A 23,042-nucleotide genomic window follows, 5' to 3' on the forward strand; every position below is an offset into this window, starting at 1 on the left:
CTGTCATTTCCTTCCCCATTTCTCTGCAAATGGTGGCTACTTAAGGTTTATGATTCATTTAAAGCATTTAGAACAAATTATTTGTGTTTTAATGAACAGTAGATCTTTTTTTATTATTGATTTTTGAATAAAAGACAGACAGGGGGTGGGGGTCCAGTACAATTCAACACCATCAGCACATGCCACAGTGAACTATGAACAGTAAATCCATATGCTGTACCTGATTGTATTATGCACCGTTCACTGATAGTTGATCAAGAGTATGTGTCTGTGTAGTCACTGTAGTGTGTGTGTGTGTGTGTGTGTGTGTGTGTGTGTGTGTGTGTGTGTGTGTGTGTGTGTGTGTGTGTGTGTGTGTGTATGTGTGTGTGGGGGGGGGGGCATCACTGGCATACATGCTGCATGCGTGTGTGCGTGTTTGCATGCAGCGTGCCTCTCCCTATGAAGACATGTTGTAACATGCTGTGTGTGTCTACCGTACTGTTCTATGACTATCAGGCCATCTTTGATGCCAGGCAGATTGAGGAGAGAAGGAGGTGGAGGGCTTCAGGTATAATGACAGGGTTAGAGAAGTAACTTTACACCACAGACAGGGAGAAAAAAACAACAGCAAGACCACGCCTTCACCTTCTCTGCTTTTCTCTCTGTTACCCCCTCCCCTCTCTCTCTCTCTTTCTCTCACTCATTTTCTTTTTCTCTGACCATATATGGTAGGAAATCCATGAAAACTCTGGTTGGTGGAAATGAAAGAAAGTGTCAGGTAGACAGTAGTATTATACACAAATCTGTTTTGGCACTTGTCGAGATAACTCGAGGCCAGGTATTTTGTTCTCCTCATTCATTGCATACCTGCATACCTTTTATTATTCAGACATCTACATTTTATATTGTATATTATTTTCCTATAATGGCAATCGATAAAAGTAAAAAAAACAAAAACTATGTTATAGCGTGCTGTCCCAGCTTTTCATGGTTAAAATATAAAGAAATATTTGTGTTGAGTTGAGTCCGCTCTGAATCCATAAGCCATCTCCCCATGGACACAGATTGTCTGCTCCCTGCACAACAGTGGTTCCTCGAGGGGCTTCCAGGTGGTCCTCAGCTAAATGATGGAGAGTTCATTCAAATGGACGCTTATTAGATCTTTAACTCCTGAGAGCCTAAAATTAAACCAAATGGACCACTACTACCCCTCCACTCTTTTGTTTCTTTCTCAGGTGAAAAATCACAGAGGTTGCTTGCAGGTACAGGCAAGGTTCTGCATTCCTCCTATGCACATGAACACACACACAGACACTTTCAGGTAGCCTACTGTATGTATGTGACAAATGTTCAGCCAATCAGGAGAAAGTAGCCATTTATCAGCTTAATCTTTTGTGTGTTCCAGTTCCAATTTTGTCTGCTCATTTCTTTGTGTCATCACTTACAATTCCACTTGTTTGTTTCTCTCCTGTGAGTAGGCTAGGCATAGTCTAGATCTCTAGAAGATCAATATTTTGTAGAACAGGGTAGTCCACTAGCCTCGGTACCCAGGCTTTTATATCCCATCACTGACCTACTAAAACAAAAACAGGTAAGGTGCGTGAATGTGATTGATGAATACCTACCAGCCTCGCCCCCTGGGCTGCTGCTTGCCATAGAACCAGAGGGGTGGGGCGTTGTTGTTTAAGCTACCTGTGAAGTCAAAGTGATCAAATTGAATTGGATAGCAGGGATCAAAGATACAAGCGGTCCCATCAGTCATCACTCAGCAGCCACACCTGAACCTGGACAACAATCACAGCTGGACCGCATGACGGAACAGGTAGTATAGCCTGGACGAGAGAGAGAAGGAAGAAGGAAGCGACTTTGTGTTTAGTTGTTGTGAAACTGTTGTCGCGCAGGACTTTAGACACGGAAAATCACACCGGAGCTTCACCGACAGAGTGCCTGACGTTGAAAAACAGGTAGGCTATTTCTAACTGCAGTTTCATAGAGTAGCCTACACTCTACAGCACACTTAGGCTATTATGCTGCCTATATAATTAAATTCTGCTGATATGACATAATCGAATACAGTAGTCAGTCGGATGTTTTTCATTTTGTTACTTAAAACATTAGCACCTGTGCGACCGGTATTCATCTCAAACTGCTGCATCCCTTTTCTACCTTGCTAGCCTAGTTGAATTGAATATCGAAATGTTATGTGAACATTATTGGTCTAAAAATAACCTTTTTAGATATCTGCTACTTCCTATAAGCCTACCACCTCCTCCTTTCCAAACAAACGATTCTTGCATTTATTGTGCGGCTATTACATTTGAATATTCAAACATATTAAAGCCTGTCTCTCAGAAATGGTGGTATTTACTTCAATGCAATGCATAGGCACTTAAAGAAGGCCAATTTATTTAAGTGTGCAGTGGGTGCTTGCATGTCTGCAAAACCAGATTTTCAGATTACCTTGACAAGTAACTTGGTAGCAATACTTTGTCCAGAAAGCTAACTGAACACGCCCTGATCTGTATCCCTCAGGATACAAACTTAGCATGCATTTACTACAAGTCCTAGCATGTGGCTATGGTAGGCTAATGATAATGGCTTTTATTTTGGCAATATGTCTTGATTGCCACTTGAAGCATAAAATGGTGTTCCCCAAGTTCAGCCAAGAAACTATATAAGACTTGATGTGGACTTGAGCAAGTGATGAAATCAACTTGAGGAATGTCAAACTCTCTCCCTTAGAACTATTTTTCACTCATCAACCCTTTGCATCACCCACCTACCCTGAAGGCTATATGTGACATTGTTTGCTAGACAGACTTTGAGGTCATCTCTGTTCTGTATAGGCCATGTTCAGGGGTAGAAGTGTTAAGTTTCATTGGAAGCATTGTACAGCATTCACATTTGGTTTTACTGTCGCTTCTGAATAGGCTCCATATCAAAAGTTCCCAGAGAGAGAGAGAGAGTGTCTGTGCATCTGAAAACTGAAATTGTGCAACAAATGACATGGCAGTACATGTGCAACTTCCTGAGGAAGTTGGCCCATAGAAAGCCTGTTCGTCAAAGCCACATTTGGTCGTGTGAATGTCACAAGTTGAAATGTTTGCTTGCTAGTTCTCTTTTAGGCTCTGCATCTTATTTGGTGGACCCCATCTAGCTTAACCTCACATGTACTTTCTCAGTCTCCTACTCAGTAGACTGGTAGGCCTACTGGAAATAAAAACGTCTGGGTTTCCGAGGCTATCTACTCAGCACCATGTATACTGGAAATTGTAGTAATTGTAATTTCTGTAGAATTTTGTAAAATGTGTCTCTTGTAAGCAGAATGCTATACATGTTTGTATAGTGCCATTCATTCTTTTTTACACAATATACAGACTGCCTGTTCTATTTTTAGGCATGTCATTAATGGGGCGGTTAAGAAAACAAAAAATATATAGTTAATTAGTCAATGGCATTTTGATTATTTAAAAATGTTGTATGTAAAGACACCATGCATAAAGCATGGTGTCTTTACACATGTCATCTTTCCGTAGGGCGTGGTCAGGGATAATTACATTTCTCTCTCTCTCTCTCTGCCCAAACTTGCTTCCAGCATTCCTTCCAGTCTCTTTGACGGCACTCTGTTGGCTTATGTCACCTGAAGCCAGAATGACATAACAGTCAACTGGAAAGGCTCTGTTGTGAATCGAGTCACACACTCCATTAGCAGATAATTTTAAAAGGTAGCTCGGTAGTCACTGGCTATGTTGTAAATTAGGGAGTTGCGGAAGGATGGCTGAGGGTCGGATAATGGTAAGGAAAGCAATGGAAGGGTCGGGAATTTGTGGAATTCCCTCTCTAATGAGTGGGTGAGGATGGAATGTAGGCCAGCTGTGGGTGAAGGGATCATGGCCAGGTGGAAAAGATGGAGTGATGTTAAGACGTACAGTGAGAGTGGCTTAAAAGGGTTGTTGAGAGCAAGGATGTTGCTGAGGTCATATGGAGTCAAAGTTCATGTACTAAAAACTGCCCATATATGGGGCAGAAACCAGTCACTGGCTGAAAACGGAAACAAAATATTTCACAGTTCACAACTGAAGCTACTTAAAGAAAAAGATCACTAGAGACAATAATTTACAGTTGACAAGCGGGCTACTGAACATAACTGTCATGATAATATGACTACTGAACCATTATGCAGAAGATTGAGCATGACACGCTTGTTTTATGTTTTACACCCCGGCCCTTAATTTTTGCAGGTAACATCCATCGATGCTTGTACATTATGAAGATGGTATATTAGAATGGCACGGCATTGAAAAACTATACCTTAGGCTTAGGGAAATGAGATTTCTCTCCAAACATGGTGTTTTACAGTATGAACGTGCTCGAACAAGTTCATGAGCTGGAGAGGTTTACTGTAGGCTGGGGTGAACAGAAATTACATGATTTAGGGGTGATTCCTTAACTTGAATGGCATTAAGTGAGAAGTTTTACTTTTAATTAAACTAATGTAGAGAATATAGTTTTTGTAATCTCAGTGGCCCCATGTTTTCAAAATAATTTCCATTATGCCAGCTGCATATTTGGGGAATTTTACAGCCTTAATTTGGCAACCTACAGAAGAGCTTACAGTAGAAGACCCCAGTGAAGCGTTTACCCCATACCAGTACCTGCTATCCTGCTTTTTCCGATATAAACTACCAACATGGCTGCCGTGTGCATATGGTACTTATAGTCCGGCAGCCAACAGGCCTTTTATTTGTTCAAAGTGGGGAAATTTGGTGTAAATATATATATTTTTTTATTGGCCTAAAATATTGTCTATATAGTACATGCATTCATGGATCCAACTGCTGACTGGCTGTGAGCATTGAGCTATTTCTTTTATATGGGGTTGTATGTGACCATACCTGTTACGAAGGTTTTCCACGTTGGTACCATGACCGACCTTCGAGCCTAGGCTATTACTAGGACCTCCATATATGGAGCTGAACATTACCAGCTCTACCATCACCTGAATACTCATATATGGGGCAGACCAACACCGACATCATCTGGATCTTCATGGGAATGACGACACATCACTCCAAAATCATCTGGATCTTCATGGGAATGATGACACATCACTCTGACAGCATGAGAATGACCTGAACAACAGTATAAAAGAAAGCCTTCGGCTTCCAACGCATACGGTATCTCCAATGATCTAAAATCTACAGGACACAAGCAAGACGCAGGATACAGGACACAGACCTCTTCAGGACTCTACTATAGTATCAAGACCTATTGCCTTCAGAAAAGGATCAAAAACACTCCAATTAACACGAACCTAGGTATCTGGCCTTAAATAATAACCCCCTATAAGAAAATGATCACAGCCAGTCAGCAGGTGCATTCATGAATGTATGTATATAGACAGTATATTAGGCAGGCAAAAAAAAAAACAATATACCAAATTTCCCACTCTACACCCCCGGCTGCTGGACTATTACTATTCAAAGGGGTGATGCGCACTTGGGACCACTTGGCAGATCTTGTGGTAGTGTGAATGATGCGTACCGTTGGGAGCGGATCGCCCAACCGTCCCCGGGAGCGCATGGGGGGCGGGTCTCTGGACCGTTGAAGTGTATTCAGTTACGGATCGTTCCAATGTGAATGCATTGTAGCGTACCTAAAGAAGGAAGTGTACTGTTTTATTTATTTTTTAGAACGTGACATGATCTCTAGTCGACGAGCCAAGTGTCAACAAAAGAAAACACACAGACGCTGCACGACGCGTGACACCAGCGCATTTCTCAACGCCGCCCGTCGTTGTATCTGCGTATACGCAGTACGCGCTGATCTTATTCTGTGGACTACACGTGGCTCTTATGGGCTTTGCTTGGTATAGTTTCCAAAGTAAAACATAATAATAATAATAATAATGCTAAAGTAGAATCCATATCAAACACGACACTGACTGGAGCACAGAACTGACTGACACAGTGAATAGCAGGCAGGCTGACAGTGAAGTAGTAGAACGTCAAAGAGTCAATGCAATGCAGTGTCTGGATTTATTGAAGACAATGTCGCAGAGTTGATGGTCAGTGTCCGTGCGCGCCAGCCATCAAGCACACCGCCATCTGGAGGATTAAAGTGTGTTATGCAAGTGTACCCGGGTGCGCTGTTATGAGAATCTCAGGCAATGTGAATCATGGCCATCGGGGACCAGGCAACCGTATTCGGAAACGGTTCCAATTAAACGGATTCAGTCCGTCTCAGTGTGAATGGCCTAAAAGAGATCTTGACAACAGAACTATATGTTCTCGCCTCTGTTCCTCAAATATGCTTAAACTAGTACTGTTTTTCTGCCATGTGTCGATTTGTGTCTGCTGCCTTAATCAGTGCCACGTGTTCCATCCTTAAAACAGGACTTTCCTGAAGAAAACAAGGTTCAAATGTATGTAATTTCTTAGTCAAATACATTTCAGCAGCATGGCTTAGGGCTAGAATAATAATGAACTGTTAAGTAACCTAACCTCATTTTCTAACAAATTGACAGAATAGAAGTAAACAAAGTAATTTAAGGGATTGAATTGTTTTTATATACACAAAGATAGTTCTTTCAACCCTCTTCTATTTATCCCCATTAATCCGTCAGAATGTCATACATTAATTTTATTCACCCTCTCTCTGCACGACACATGGCAGGTTATTAATATAATTGCTCCTTTCAGTCTGAACAAAAGAATGGAACGATTTTCATATAACTTCTGAAATGATCAATGGGCTGCCCCGCCCCAAAGACATACTAACTTTTGGGTGGTAATGATGGTCATGGCCAATGTCAATATTGCCTAACTTCCACTTCTCAGCAGAGCAGGGAGGCCTTCATGGATATTGATAGACTAGGATTTGCAGCCCAGGTGTATTTCATTTACTCTGACCAGCCCTGTCTACTTAACCCATTTAGGCCTGACGTCGAAATTTATAAAATGTCTTCTAAATCTTGAAAGTTCTGTCAGGATTTGCGCCACATTTTCACGATTTGTTTTTTTCCCCCAAAAAATAGCAGACCTACAAGCTCGTAGCGCGACACTCAGTGGCGCGCTATGAGCTTGTAGATCTGCTATTTTTCAATAGCTATCAATAGCTATTTTTCAATAGCTAAAACACCCTCTCTCTTTCTCTCCTGAAGACACAATGACTGATGCAGACAAGTTCCTCTATGGCGACCGCAGCAAAATGAATAACCCTCTGGCCCAGGCTGACTGGGCCACCAAGAAACTGGTATGGATCCCCTCAGAGAAGCTGGGCTTTGAGGCAGGCTCCGTCAAGGAGGAGCATGGCGAGGAGTGTCTGGTGGAGCTGGCCGACTCTGGTAAAAAGGTGAGGGGTAAACTATTTTCTGTTTTTGCTGTGAAGGATAAGAATTTAGAAATCAAATAAACTTAAAGATGCTGTATAGGATTCTCACCTTGGCTGATAAAGACTTTGTCCAATTGGGAGGCATCCTTTGGTTAGACATAAGGTTAGGCTGGTGAGGGGTGCGTTAAAACGACCGGATTAAGGTTGGTGAGGGGTGCGTTAAGGGTTGGGAGAGGCTTAAGGTTAGGTTTAGGTGTGCTGCCCCGTGGGAGGTGACGGTTTGAGATGGGTTGTAGGACTAATGAGTTAGGTCCTAACCCTTTGAGTAAAAACAACATTCATCTGTTAAGGGCTTGTTTTAGGTATTGTGTGTAAACGCGTAATGTTAGTATTAAACATTGTATGAATGAACCTGAGTATTGTTAGTGATGACAGTGTAGATGCAATAAGACATTCTTTTACATTGTAATTCATAGACCTCATTGACCAGGTGTGAGAGAGTGACTGAACTGTTGAAATCCACCAAACAATAATAGAAAAACACCACAAACTCTGAGCAGATAATGAGTCTGTTCAAGCCTTTTGACAAAGCCACATGTTTTTGTGTTAATCACAGGTGAAGGTGAACAAGGACGACATCCAGAAAATGAACCCACCCAAGTACGACAAGGTGGAGGATATGGCTGAACTCACCTGCCTGAACGAGGCCTCTGTGCTGCACAACCTCAAGGACCGATACTACTCTGGACTCATCTATGTGAGTTTGTCTGACTGCTCTTGACATGCGATTAATAGGATAAATCCTGAGTAGTCGCATGCATCTAGTTGTACAGAAATGGGGGGTGGGGGTATGCATGAGCAACACTCACCACTCTCACAATAGCCACCGCTGATGAACCCCCAAATGCTCCAGTTCAACTAGGAAGCCCTCGTGTGTGTGTGTGTGTGTGTGTGTGTAATTGTATCGTGTGAGTGCAAAGCAGCGTGTTGCCAAAGTGTGAGCAACCTACCTGGATAAATGGAGGTTTAAAAAAAAATAAGTGTGCAAATACAGTCGTGCACATTAACTGACACACCCCTTTCTATCTCTTCTTGTGTGTGTGATTCTGTGCATGTGTTTGTGAGAACACACCCCACTGGATAAATATTGGTGCCAAGTCAGTTTTATTTATATAATTAAATATCACAACAAATCGTATCTCATGACACTTTATATATAGAGCAGTGGTTCTCAAGCTTTGTTTAGAAAAGGAGAAAACTTAGCATATCGTTGCTGGTGGGCAGAAACCTCACAACTCCATACTTTGCTATACAAAGACAGCAGATATATGCTGCATTTTTAACTTGTAGAAGTGCTATTTTTGCTTTTCGAATTTAAATTCTGCAAGTAGCGGTTTTGGACATATGATAATCACCCAATGCTATGACTGTCATCATTATTCCTGCTAACAACTTGTCTCTGCTTACTTAGACATACTCGGGTCTCTTCTGTGTGGTGATCAACCCATACAAGTACCTGCCCATCTACTCTGAGGACATCGTGGAGATGTACAAGGGCAAGAAGAGACATGAGATGCCCCCTCACATCTATGCCATCACAGACAACGCCTACAGAAGCATGATGCAAGGTACAGTCATAGTTTTAGTAGCACCAGTCATGCACGCATCATGTCTGTTGAGCTAGGCAATGTTAATCATTGAACTGTATCAAGTTGATATGTCTGCTTATGACACGCTCTTCTCTGCATCTCCTCTATATCTCTTACAGATCGTGAAGATCAGTCCATCCTTTGCACGTAAGTCCATTGCTTAATTCATATTTTGTGTTTTAAAGACAGTGTTTAGGCTTCGATTTCTGGACTGTTCTCAACTACAACTGTTCAAGCTTTTTATTGTAATCTAGCTTCACAATCCTTTCTATACTGTGCTATGTACTGTAAAATGCAAATAAATGTGTTTGCTTTTGCAATTATGCAGCTGCTTCTAAATGCAGCACCAATACTTATCATAATAGCACACTAATCACAGCTCACACCACTATGAAAGTAAATGTTGTCCTTTCTTTTATAACTCACTGTAGCAGAGAACAGACATGCTGTACACAAATGGCTAACTGATTATTCTCTTATCTAAATATTTTTATTTAGGTTTTATGACAGAAGCCCAGGGGTATTAAACGGACATAATAAAATTAAAACTCAATCACCTATCCCACCCTCCCCCCCACCCACAGGCTGACTGATTATTGATTCAGTCATTAAGTGGGTGTGAAGTTCAAGAACCAATTTTCATACCTAGTAACTTCTATTGATGGCTAAAGATTGGACAGGGAGGCCATGCCCTTATAAGACGTTGACTTTATAGTTTGAGATGTCTTTGCTTTTCAGTACCTATTGATGCTAAAAAGCGTTGATACAGAATGAAGCCCCTTTTCTTGGTACAAAATACGTATTGTCCTTAACACTTGTCTCATGTTAATCTCGTCTTTGTCCTTCAGAGGAGAGTCCGGCGCTGGCAAGACGGAGAACACCAAGAAAGTCATCCAGTATCTTGCCCATGTTGCTTCCTCCTTCAAGTCTAAGAAAGATCAGGTCAGTAAAGCAAAAACGTGTTAATCCACTTTGATGCACATACCCTGCACTGTAAAATGTGTTCATTGAATTCAAGATATTTTGCAGTATGTTTATCCCCTCATGAAGCAGAACAGGAGCAGCACCTCATGAAGCAGAGCAGGAGTGCCATTCTCCTCTGTTTCCTCTCCTCTTACCTTCCCGTTATTCCAGGAGCAGTGGTTTAAATATTTGTCTCATTAGAGACATAATCTTAGCCTGATTCAGTGCGGTCTACCTGAAGCTGCTGAATGCCATACACCACACATTCCTCTTTCATGCCTGGACCTGCCTGTCTCACTTCTCCACACTGACCAGAAGTGAGACTAGAGAGAGAGTGTGTGTGTGTGTGTGTGTGTGTGTGCGCACGGCAAGTATCATTTGCCAGTTTCATCAACACTCAGTTGTAACAAGTGTTTAAATTCTGTCTTTGTTTCATCCCATCTCTAGGCCAGTGCTGTATTGTCACATGTGAGTTAATCACACTCGAAGCCATACTGTGGTGTCTTTTTTTTTCCTCTCGCTCCAAGCGCTACAATACTAACGCCAAATAAAAATCATACTTTGTCTAGAATTTATATTCGCAAGCAATGTAAGCAGTGCCTTGTGTTAAGTTTAGAATTTTGGCCACAGTGCTACTTCAATTTAAAAGGATGGCTCTCCCTGAACGGGAAGGAGCTGGAATGTGTTCCAAAGAGAGAATGACACGCCTTCTCACAATGACTTGTCTCCCCTCTGGGTATTAAAATACCTTGTGACACACCAGAGCAGTTTAGGGGTAACTCTATCTTAGGTTTGTCAGAAACGCTGAATTGGCCCTTGGTGTGTGTGTGTATGCGCCTAGTTTAAGGCTGTATGTGGTCAGAGGATCCCACTCCACCCATCAGCCTTTGTTTCCTCCGATCCAGTCAGTCTTTGTTGTAAAACTAGTATCTACCTACCTTGTGTGGGGTGTGTTGCAATATACTCCTGCATCTCCTTGGGGAAGCCCAGCTAACTTGTATGTGCTTCGCTGAGTTCTTGTGTACCTGCATGGGCAAAGATGGTCTTACTTGGGTTTGTTCTTGACTGGGCTTGTTTTGCAATTTGTGTTGGAATGTGCAAGATTTAACATTTTGTCTGTCTGTGTGTGGGGCTGATGTGAAGGGGAAATGATAACGTTTCCAGAGGCTATGCTTTTTGTATGTGCAGTGAGCCAAGCCTTTGTAAGTCCAATGTTGTCCTGAATGGTAGGGCGGGACAACAATTAAACAAGAGCTAAGCTACAACTGAAGTGGTTGTGTCATGCATCAAGGACTTATTAATTGATTTTTATGACTGTTCTCTTCCAGGGGGAACTGGAGAAACAACTGCTGCAGGCTAACCCTATCCTGGAGGCCTTTGGCAATGCAAAGACGGTCAAGAATGATAACTCCTCCAGATTTGTAAGGACTGCTATAAATCTATTATACAGTGGTCGTGTCAAAAATAATCTATTCAGCAATGCATCGCAATTCATCTGTGCAGCAATGTAGACTCCTTGTATTGACTAATCGAATCTTTATCTGGTGAATTGTAATCTTATTGAATTGTGAGGTCAGTGCCAATGCACACTTCTAATATGATGACGAGATGGTTTATCTCAAGGGGTAAATAAATACAATTTCAGATATAATGCAACCAATTCAAAATGCAGAATTCTAGTTCTGCTGCTTAGTGCTTACTTCATTCTGTATACAATGTTTCTCTTGCAGGGAAAATTCATCAGGATCAACTTTGATGTCAATGGGTACATTGTTGGAGCAAACATTGAAACTTGTATCCTTTTCAAAAACATGTTTGACTGAGTGACTTCAGCCATACTCAACATTTCTAGGTGTACTGTTGTCGCTGTTTGCTCTGAAAATGGTCTGTCCTTGACAAGCGTGCCATCAGATCTGCTGGAGAAGTCTCGAGCCATCAGGCAGGCTAGAGAGGAGAGGGCCTTCCATGTCTTCTACTACATGTTGACTGGAGCTGGGGACAAGATGCGCTGTAAGTGCCAAAGGAGTTTATTTTTATTTATTTTTACAGATCATGAATCGCTATCCTACTGAATAAATTGGACATTGCTGTAGTTGTGTGACATAACATTGGTAACAGAGTGAGGTCAAGAGGCGCGGCATTTCTACTGTATAGCCGGACTGGGCAGCCACAAGAAAAAATAATCGATATTTTCAATCGGTAACATCGTCATCTCCCTAATTTCCCTCTGTGTAGCCGAGTTGTGCCTTGAGGACTACAGCAAGTACCGCTTCCTGTCCAATGGAAACGTCACCATCCCCGGTCAGCAGGACAAGGACTTGTTCGTTGAAACCATGGATGCCTTCAAGATCATGAGCATCCCTGAAGAGGAAAGACTAGGTAGATATACTGGACCTCCACTGATGTCTGGAATTGCTTTTATGGTCAATAGAGGCTATGTGCGTGACATCACTTCACCTGGAAGTTATGCGGGAAATGTCCTATCTGATTGTATTAAACAACGTTAAAATCAACAACGTTGCAGCTGTATGGAAAGCTTGAATTATCCTCCTTTCTACAGTATCTGCAACGTTTTCGTTTAATAAAAATTCCACTGTAGACATGTTATGAACTACTCTGTCAAGAAATTCTGTGCAGGTGATTTCTATGTATAAGACTTTGTAAGCGCTAGTTTCCAATAACACAACATCTGGCTGCCTCCTGCATTAAAAGCAATTTAGAAACGGGTGGTACGCAGGACCGTTGAGTAATTTCCAACAAGTGCTTCCAAACTCCAATACTCCATGCTGCTCAATGTTTTGTCACTCGGTCTAGGTGAGGGGCGGTGTCCCAGTGGATAAGTGATGCATGTGCATACTCTCTCTACAGTATAAATCAGTTATTAATAATTGTACATCTTGTGCTGTTTCTCACTCAACTGGCAGTTTTCGGTTGCTGAGCTTAACTCTTACCGCCATCACTGCCATCTGGTGGCTGAATTGATAGTCGTAGAACGCCACCATTAAGTTCAATGTTAATTTCTCTCGGAAATGGGGAAACGGGAAGTGAATAATGGCTAAGTAACGGGTCCCGCAAATGTTATTTATTTCACCCAAAACATAACTTTTGTATCCAGCGATCATATCGTTTATAGAAATGAGCCGCAAATCTAGCTTGTTTTGATCAAAAACGCAGCCTGGAAGAATAATCTGAGATATTGGAATTCCAAACTCCTTCCCATAGACGGCATAAGCCAGTGGATATTTCACTTCCGATTTTTTTTTTTCCTTCATCACACTGGAACCGGAGTGTTGCATGCGCTAGCAGAACAGAGTTGTGAACCGCAACAATATATATTTTAAAAAGCGTCAAGACTATCTCAGTGACGAGCCCAAGTAGGTAAAGGCATCAAAAGACTATCTCTGTGACTAATGAGTTTGATGGATGGTACCCTGGAACTTCTTATCACAAGCTTGCCAGCCAATACATTTCATTAATTGTATACATACCGGTTCCCCAAAACAAATATTTGAAATAACGGTAGTTAAAGTTTTGTTTCTTTGCTTAAGGGCCCATGACGTAAATCAGTCAAGTTCAAGTGCACGGTCATGTGCTCGAGACAGAGATTGATTAATCTCCGTCAAATTTGTGATATGAAAACGGATCGCATCGCTCCACAGCCTAGATGCGCTTGTTGCGCAATCCTCAGTGTTGCACAAAAATGACGCCGTTTAGCTGACGACAATGACAATCTTAAAACACAGGTGATTTGTAACCTGCAGCACAGGTCAGACTAATGGGAGGTCTGTTTTAAGGGTAGTCCCTGTGAAAATTAGGCATCTGTTTCATTGTTTATCTGTCAGGCCTGCTGAAGGTAGTGTCTGCTGTTCTGTAACTGTTTCATTGTTTATCTGTCAGGCCTGCTGAAGGTAGTGTCTGCTGTTCTGCAACTTGGAAATGTGAGCTTCAAGAAGGAACGTCACTCTGACCAGGCGTCCATGCCTGATGACACGGGTACACACACACACACACACACACACACACACACACACAATATATATTACTACACTGGTGATATTATCACATCCTCTTTACACACCCACTCTGACTTTGTTAAATGTTCCCTCATTCTCTGTCTTCTAAATTTAAACCATCTTTTATGTTTCTCCACAGCTGCCCAGAAAGTGTGTCATCTGCTGGGTATGAATGTGACTGACTTCACACGGGCCATCCTGTCCCCCAGAATCAAGGTGGGTATGGGAAGGTGCCATTGATCATGAGCTTGCGAAGCTCATTGTTCAATGGGTTTATTTGGTCACATATAATGCATAAAATGTATTGTATATGTAACGCATGCACATAATTGAACAATTCACTCTGTTATATACCAAGCTCATTGGGATACATTAGTGCTCCATTTCTTTGTGTTTTTTATTTATTTTTATTTTTGTATTTGTGTTGTATCTGGTTGCATTTGATCTGATGTTTGATGTACCCAAATGAATTGGATCAGATTGTGTAAACCTAATCTTAATGTGCAGTTAGAGGTTTGATTGACTTATGGTCCCCTCATTTCACGTATGGTGTAGGTGGGTAGGGACTATGTGCAGAAAGCCCAGACCCAGGAGCAGGCTGAGTTTGCGGTGGAGGCTCTGGCCAAAGCCTCCTATGAAAGGATGTTCCGCTGGCTGGTCATGAGGATCAACAAAGCGCTGGACAAGACCAAGAGACAGGGGGCTTCCTTTATTGGCATCCTTGACATTGCTGGATTCGAGATCTTTGAGGTAAGGCACTTTTCTCCACTATTGATATATGATCTTTATTTGTATAGCGCTTTTCAAAACATAGTTCCAAAGTGCTGCACAGAGCAAGAAACGGTAGCAAAATGAAAATAGCACAAAAACCAATGACGGGAATGTATATACAAATGGCTATAAAACAGTTAAAAAACACTCTGTGTAAAGGTGGGTTTTCAAACGTGACTTAAACATAACATGGTTCTACCCTTATGTGCACTGGCAGTGCGTTCCACAGTCTGGGTGCCTGAGCAGTATTATAAGGGGACTTGTAGCTTTACACCTGACTCATTAATTATATTTTAGATTGTTTAACTGGCTGGCCCACCAGGCACCCATAATCGCCAAACGAATTTTGCATATTTTATTTGGAGAACCTGGTCAACTGAATTGGGTGTACTGACAATGAAATGAAAACAGACCACCCATCTTGTGATGGGTGGTCTGTTTTCAATAGGACCACCTTTTTAGTCTGCCATTCTAGTGTCAAACTTCCAAGACATCAATTGCGCTGCTGATAAACTTTAGCCTTGCCACCCTCCGAATGTGCTCTCAATTTTTCAATTCACAAAAGTAGCTGATCTCTTTTTATTCTTTGTATTTGCTTAATAGTGCTAGGTTACATTCTAGAAATTATTTCATATCTCTGACCAGCTCTCTTTTGTGTTTTAGCTTAACTCCTTTGAGCAGATGTGCATTAACTACACCAACGAGAAGCTGCAGCAGCTCTTCAACCACACCATGTTCGTCCTGGAGCAGGAGGAGTACCAGAGGGAGGGCATCGAGTGGAGCTTCATCGACTTCGGCCTCGACCTGCAGCCCTGCATCGACCTCATAGAGAAGCATGTAAGATTGACCTGCAGCCCTGCATCCACCTCATAGAGAAGCATGAAATGTTGCATTCACACGGGCAGATGCAAAATATGCAAAGCTACACAGCATATTTGTAGCTGTACAAACATTGGATGCATCTTTATGTTGCTTGCTTCCATTGACAATAAATGGTAGACTAGCTTTGCATCTGGCCGTGTGGATGGCCACTGCCACTAGCTGGCATCTGTCACTAGCTGGCAGCAGAGTGTAGGTAAACCTTGCCAGGGCTATTTTCATTTTCCTTATTTCCTTATATTGACATATCGGGAGCGATGCAATACAAAATCGCATCCGATCCTCTGATGGATGATCAAAACCACGACAGCGCTTGTAGTTTCAGAGATACAAGGCATAGAAAATCCTATGTTGACTGGAGGTCTATGGGGGCTGTTTGTAAAAATCCTGGTGCTGGGGGTGACGGAGGCGTTGCCTAGCAACCGGGCCAATGTTAAAAGTTGATTTTCGGCTAAACCGTTTCATATTTTGTGTAAAGCTTTAGGTACGAACATGTTCATACTTGGCAGATAACGTCCCGTGGGGCTGTCACCATTGCAAATGTAAATTTTCCCACAAATGATTGCGATTAATGATTTTAATTGTGTTTTTGGTATTGAACATATGGATAAAAGTTGTATTTCTTATTGCACAGGGCAGATATGAAAATAACGGATATACAAAGAATGTTATATATTAAAAAGTCTGAAGAGAAGCACACCTACGCTTTCAGGCAACCTGATGGAAGGTCAGAGCGACCAAAACGTTCTACATTGTGGGTAAATTGATTTTGTAAGTGAAGACTGTGCAGGACTATTTAAATTCTACCAAGTTAAAATGGCAGATCTACAAGCTTACAACATGTCAGGGAGTAATGTGGCAAAATGTATTGCATTATATCAAATGATTGAATTGGAAGGATTCTGTAACCTTTTTTGGCACTGTATAGTATTTGAGTTTGTATATTGTGTTTTGTTGTGAAGCACTTTGGTTGTTTTATACATGCTATATAAATAAAGATTGATTGAAATAAAGATTATGTAATTGTGACAGGCCTATGTTGGCTGTCTTCCACAAATGTGATTAATCTTCATACAGTACTTGAGTGAAAGTCATCATTCCACCCTCCCTCCAACTTGGAACAATGAGTTTAACTGTCGTTGTGTTCTCTTTTGGTCTCTCTGATGATGGAGCTGTGTAGCTGCCAGTGATTAATGGCTGATTCGAATGAGTTGCAGCATGCATGATCTATTAGGCAGGCTGTGTTTTTATTAAAAGTTTCTTTCTGCTGACTAACTATAGCCATTCAATGTTGTTATCTTCAGTCTGGTCCTCCAGGTATCCTGGCTCTGCTGGATGAGGAGTGCTGGTTCCCTAAGGCCACAGACAAGAGCTTTGTGGAGAAGGTGTGTCAGGAGCAGGGTTCAAACTCCAAGTTCCAGAAGCCCAAGAAACTCAAGGATGATGCCGATTTCTGCATCATGCACTACGCTGGAAAGGTCAGCATTATCTGCATTTAGGGAACATTAAAAAGATGATGATCAATTAACTTTAATTCTAACTTTGAATTAATTTCATTTATTGCTCTCGTGCAGGTGGACTACAAGGCAGATGAGTGGCTGATGAAAAACATGGATCCTTTGAACGAGTGTGTGGCCACTTTGCTCAACCAGTCTACAGACAAATTTATTGCTGATCTGTGGAGAGACGGTAAGTCATCAAATTGGACCCAAAAATATTGATATTCCACATCCATGTAAATGGAGGCACAACAGTGTGGCTGCTATTTAGGAATAACAGAGTGCAGGATGCCTTGATTAAGTTTAATGAAAGGGTTTCTGGCACAGGATAAAATCGGCAGACTAAAAAATAAACAAAATATACATTTTAAAATTGTGGTAAAATAGCTTTTAGTATGCTGCCTTCAAAATGTTTGAGTGACCACAGGTTTGACTCAGTTAGGTTTAGAGAAGATATAACTGCAGTCGGTACAACTAAAGGTTGTAGTGTGACGCCTCCTTGTGTTGGGTCGACAAACCTGCAGTCAAGATGATTTTGTGTCAATTCAAGCTGTTTAACTGCCACTTTATTTCAACCCCATTTAGTTCTCAGAAACACACTGAGGCCTGGGACCCTCTTTTCCAGCAGTGCTGAGATTACAACACAAAATATGAAAATAAAGAGAGTAAATTAATAAAATAATTCCATTATCAACTTCAATTAAAACTGACCACTTCACCCCTTTTGCAACCAGATCTTGTTTTAATGATGTTTGGGTCTTTGGGCAGATTGCCGCGTCTGCCAGCTTCCTGGAAAATCTTGCCCCTGTGGCATTCTGCCGAGTGGGTGGAGCTTCATTTCCATCCACCAGCTGTCTAAAAACCCGGAAGAGACGCCGGCAGACAGCGGTTTTTGTCCGTGCATGGAATCCTATAGGTGTGCTTAGACTGCTACTGAGACAACGTAGAAGGAAAGAAACATGCGCAATTGAGATCAAGGAAGCTGAACACAAAAGTGTTGGCTGCATTGCGCCCATTGCACATGTTTCTTTCCTTCCAGGGAGCAACATGGAGTCCACCATACGGTCTTCACTTCCTAACCTTATTTAATTAACCTTGTGTAGTCCAAGGAAGCTTAGTGAAGGAAAGGTAATGATCACTTGACAGGGCTCCACAATGACACTTTATGGACACTTTCATGGGAGCCAAAACTCGCCCTGGAAGTTACATGAATACATGTAGCCGGTTGTTTTCTAATCCCTTGCTTTTCGATGTGCACAGTATATAATTATATGAGGATCTAAACCGCAGCAGGTATCGTTTTTGTCTTGGAGGTATTTTTGTCTCTAGGTAACTTAGTACGTTCAGAAAGGTACTAGTAAGATCTGGTTGCAAAACTTATTTTAATGAATAAAACATAATTTTAACCAATCTGTATGGTAGAGTATGTTAACCTACTATATGAAGCTCAAGTTGTGGCGGATGTGCAGATATGCTCATACCAGGGTTTCCAACATAATCTGTGCACTGCACTCTGCGCTGTTCTTTCGTCTCTCCATATAGTTTCAAAAAGCATAATTTATCTTCTCGTCCTCGATCATGCAAGGGTGTTTGCTTGCAAAAAAGGACAAAATAGTTGGGACCCTACGCCGCATGTGCATAACATTACAGAGAATAAACAAACTGGCTGAATATGTCTCAGGGCAAGCTATGCATCTCGACCTTGTTCAACTAAAGGTTGCAAGAGGTTCATGTTCACGGTTGGACTACATGATGCCAGCATAATCACTTGCCTGTGTTCATCCAATTTCCATCACTTTCCAAAACGCTCACTCCATATCTCTGTGCTTGTACGTAGGTAATCCACCTATGTATGTATGTATCCACGTCTGTTCCAAATTCAGAGGCTTTTGCTGATTGTAACTCGCTAATTTGCAATTAATTGATAGATTGATTCATTTTGCACAATGTTGCAAAGGAAAGTGTGCAGCCAGCTAAAGCATGGTTTATTCTTCATTCTACAATGGGTGTCGTGCAGCAAGCATAGGCGAGATGCAAGACCAGACTCACCACGCTGTGGATGCTACACATTGTGAGCTTGTAGATCGTCTGTTTGCCGCAATACACTGTGGTACGACGAAGCATATCTGCAGGCCCTGTGTGAGTCTCTGTGCCGTTTGTTAGGAGAAAAGTTGAAGTATTTAATCGGGGTCCGTGCGCTTTTCCAACCAGTCATTGGTCCGACATGCGGAAAACTACAGGATTAAGGTTGACGGACATGTTAAGGTTTGCGAACATGCTAGTTAAAATTGTTAAGGCTGCACTCTGATTTTTGCTGCTTGTCGTCTCCCTCTACACAGTGGACCGTATAGTTGGCCTGGACAAGGTAGCAGGAATGTCGGACTCGATGCACGGGGCCTTCAAGAGCCGCAAGTCTGGCATGTTCCGTACTGTCGGCCAACTCTACAAGGAGCAGCTGGGGAACCTGATGTCCACTCTCAGGAACACCAACCCCAACTTTGTCCGCTGCATCATCCCCAACCACGAGAAGAAGGTACAGATGCTGCTGAAACTAATGCAACAACATTAATGCATATTTAAATGGGGGGTGAAGGAGTGGTCTGGTACACATGTTTTCAGTGGTGAGATATTTTAGCCAGAGGGGAAGAAAAGGGCATAGATATCTGATGTTGGAATTAAGCAATGTTAGAATGTCTTAAAACTGTCTGGAGTTCTGTTGCATGTCCAGCACCTCCATTGTTATTCTTTTTTGGGTAATTTGTTTAAAAATGCATTAAAAAAACTGAAATGCAAAAATATGATTAATTTTTTTTTTTTTTTTTCTTTATACATACAAACGGTATATCTATTCTGGATTACTTATATTCCATGGCTGATTACAACGTTCTATTAAATGTGAGGAATGGCCCTCTGAGTCTGAACACTTGTCTCCCTCAGGCTGGTAAACTGGAGCCCCACCTGGTCCTGGATCAGCTGAGGTGTAATGGCGTTCTAGAGGGGATCCGAATCTGCAGACAGGGCTTCCCCAACCGCATAGTCTTCCAGGAGTTCAGACAGAGGTAATGTGGTTTGTTTAAGGGCAGATTCACACTATGGTCCCAGGTGCGCACTTGGGACCACTTGTGTGAACCCAACCGTTCCCGGGACCGCATGGAGGTGTGCAGTCTCAGGTGACCAAAGTGTACTCTGATAAGATCAATGAATTCGGGAACAGTTTAAATCAAACGGACTCCGTGTGAATCTGCCCTAAATGGATTCATTTTATTTTATTTATTTTTGAGCGGCGCTAGCCCCTCCTATAATGTAGCTTTTCGTCCTACACAAAGATTACATTTCCATTGACAATGAATGGAGAATTTATGTAATGTCATGATTTATGTACGATAAGGGCGCCCTTCACTTCACACAGGTCTGTTTTTAAATTAAATTGTTGAGAGGCAGCTTCGATTCACCCTTAAATTAGTGAGCACCTGTAAATGAGTGATTAGCGTCCCTCCAACGTATCAAGATTCTTTTCCTTAATCACCATAAATCCACTGTTTAAGGAGCAGGAACTGCAGAATTAAAAATGTGTGTCTTCCTCTATTTCAGGTACGAAATCCTCACCCCCAATTCCATTCCCAAAGGTTTCATGGATGGCAAGCAGGCCTGTGTACTTATGGTAAGTCAGAAATAGGACCACACCAAGGAAACTTGGTATGGGTGGTTTTTTTTTCTAAGACTAAAAATGTCTCCACAGTAAGACACGTTTCTCTTCTCTCTGTTGTAGGTCAACGCCCTGGAGCTGGACCCCAATCTGTTCCGCATTGGCCAGAGTAAAGTGTTCTTCAGAGCTGGTGTTCTGGCCCACCTGGAGGAAGAGAGGGACATTAAGATAACTGACGTCATCATCAGCTTCCAGGCCTGGTGCAGAGGATACGTTGCCCGCAAGTATGGAGGATTTATTAGTTGGTTATTTTATTAGTCTGTCATTTTTCCCGTGTGTTACGCCCCGAGTACACGGTGGCTTTGATTGATTCGTCAATATATATTTTGCCTTTTATTGATGGATCACAGTAGGTTGACAGGAAACGGGGAGAGAGATAAAGGGGGAAGAGACACAACAAAGGTCACCGGGATCGGGACTCGAACCGGATTACCAGCCTAGGTGCCCGGACCGCTAGGCCGGCCCGGGACTTTTTGAGATTTCTTAATTCCGTTCTTCAAGAGTCCAGTGATTCTGATTACACTTGGATGGTAGTTTCTAATCATGCCAATACAAATGAACCAAATCGCTTTTGTTTACATGGCATTAGCAACGGTGAAATGTATTGAAATGTAATTATTTCCTGAACTCATGGCCTTTCTGCCCTGTCATTTGGCCATTGTGCCCTCAAAGAATACCGTTATACACCACCACTGGCCAGGTGGCCGTGCCCATAAAATGACATTCCAGGCCCGATTATGGCAAATATAAATACAGTATTTTGTTTTTCTCAGAGCCTTTGCCAAGAGGCAGCAGCAGCTGACAGCAATGAGGGTGATCCAGAGAAACTGCGCCGCCTACCTCAAACTCAGGAACTGGCAGTGGTGGAGGCTTTTCACCAAGGTACAGATGAACACACCATGTGTCTGCTGTCGGGAACTCCAATGTAAATTTTTCAGAAAATGAAAAAGAAACGTATATTTTGAAAGCAAAGCAATACTGCCTCATCTTTATATATTGCCAATTACTTTCGAGGAGAGGTGGTGGAGTTGGCTGTTTTAGCAGACAGTTTGAGGGTCCAATGGAGTTAAGAGGTTTTGTCTGAACCGTTTTTGACTATTCATTGGTGAAATATTTTTTTTAACCAACACACAGACGTAAAGGGTGTTCATTTTTGAGGTTTGATTTTTGTTTTTGCATAAATGGAGTTGAATGGTTTCCTCCCGATGGCAACGACATGCTGTTATATGGCTCTTGTAGTGTGTCCCAGAGCCTGCCATGTCCTGTAACAACTAGTGAAGTACAGTGTATTTAGTTTTTGTCTCGTTTACGTTTCTTGCTATCATAATCGGAAACGGTTCATAAGCTCACATCATACAATAATGTGTAACTGGCCGTGGTCCTTGAACTTGTCTTTCAGGTGAAGCCGCTCCTGCAGGTCACCAGGCAGGAGGAGGAGATCATTGCCAAAGAAGAGGAGCTGTTGAAGATCAAGGAGAGACAAGTTCAGGCTGAACACCTTGTCAAGGAGTACGAGACCAAGCAGCAATCGGTCTGTCCCCTCATCATTAGTTTTTTAATAATGATCTAATGTGTGTGTGTGTGTGTGTGTGTGTGTGTGTGTGTGTGAGGGAGCGAGAGAGAGAGAGTGTATGTTCCAACTGACCCAATAATTGTACCAAAATAATGAGCTTTACTCTTAAGTGTATCTGATTTGATGCAGCTCTGTGATCATCCATTCACTCTCAATTTGATCCTTCCTCCTTGGCCAGATGAATGCCGAAAAGCTGGCCCTTCAGGAGCAACTCCAGGCAGAGACGGAGCTTTGTGCGGAGGCAGAGGAGATGAGAGCCCGTTTGGCCACCCGGAAACAGGAGCTGGAGGACATCCTGCATGACCTGGAGGCTCGCGTGGAAGAAGAGGAGGAGCGAGTCACCCAGTTGCAGACGGAGAGGAAGAAGATGCAGACCAACATCACGGTTAGTTGGATCTATGAGAAACGGTATCGAGTGTCTCAAATTAACAGCGTGGGGGTTTTCTTTTGCACCTTGGGAGTTTTGGGCTAATCCCAAATGGTATATTTCAAACTAATGGCTAGATTACCGCTGAATTTGGTGACCCATGGCCTTTCGCCGTACCTTTGGCCAACCAGTTGGGTATAATGTGCAGCATGTCCTCCAGGGGCTGCTAGCGAGGCGTTTAGGCTCTTAGACATGGCTTTTTTGTGTGCAGTAGCAATACAAATAATTATATAAATAATTGTCAGGAC

General features: G+C 42.2%; 1 protein-coding gene across 1 annotated transcript in view; it reads left to right on the forward strand.

The window, feature by feature from the left end:
- The first annotated feature begins 1,676 nt into the window (after nt 1–1,676).
- The window catches only part of LOC308313060 (myosin-9-like), a 33,949-nt gene continuing 12,583 nt past the window's right edge, over nt 1,677–23,042 (forward strand). Inside the window, exons 1-24 of the mRNA XM_080759945.1 lie at nt 1,677–1,946; nt 7,145–7,335; nt 7,931–8,071; nt 8,786–8,942; nt 9,083–9,110; nt 9,812–9,905; nt 10,374–10,394; nt 11,255–11,347; nt 11,657–11,720; nt 11,838–11,936; nt 12,162–12,305; nt 13,824–13,919; nt 14,079–14,155; nt 14,495–14,689; nt 15,374–15,547; nt 16,894–17,067; nt 17,164–17,278; nt 19,428–19,621; nt 20,026–20,147; nt 20,680–20,749; nt 20,858–21,018; nt 21,568–21,676; nt 22,194–22,325; nt 22,546–22,752. Coding sequence (XP_080616071.1) covers nt 7,150–7,335; nt 7,931–8,071; nt 8,786–8,942; nt 9,083–9,110; nt 9,812–9,905; nt 10,374–10,394; nt 11,255–11,347; nt 11,657–11,720; nt 11,838–11,936; nt 12,162–12,305; nt 13,824–13,919; nt 14,079–14,155; nt 14,495–14,689; nt 15,374–15,547; nt 16,894–17,067; nt 17,164–17,278; nt 19,428–19,621; nt 20,026–20,147; nt 20,680–20,749; nt 20,858–21,018; nt 21,568–21,676; nt 22,194–22,325; nt 22,546–22,752 — 2,853 coding nt within the window. The 5' untranslated portion in view covers nt 1,677–1,946; nt 7,145–7,149. The remainder of the gene's footprint in view (nt 1,947–7,144; nt 7,336–7,930; nt 8,072–8,785; nt 8,943–9,082; nt 9,111–9,811; nt 9,906–10,373; nt 10,395–11,254; nt 11,348–11,656; nt 11,721–11,837; nt 11,937–12,161; nt 12,306–13,823; nt 13,920–14,078; nt 14,156–14,494; nt 14,690–15,373; nt 15,548–16,893; nt 17,068–17,163; nt 17,279–19,427; nt 19,622–20,025; nt 20,148–20,679; nt 20,750–20,857; nt 21,019–21,567; nt 21,677–22,193; nt 22,326–22,545; nt 22,753–23,042) is intronic.

Source organism: Protomyctophum bolini (assembly GCF_963924005.1).
Source record: "Protomyctophum bolini genome assembly, chromosome: 3".
Classification (NCBI taxonomy): Eukaryota; Metazoa; Chordata; class Actinopteri; order Myctophiformes; family Myctophidae; genus Protomyctophum; species Protomyctophum bolini.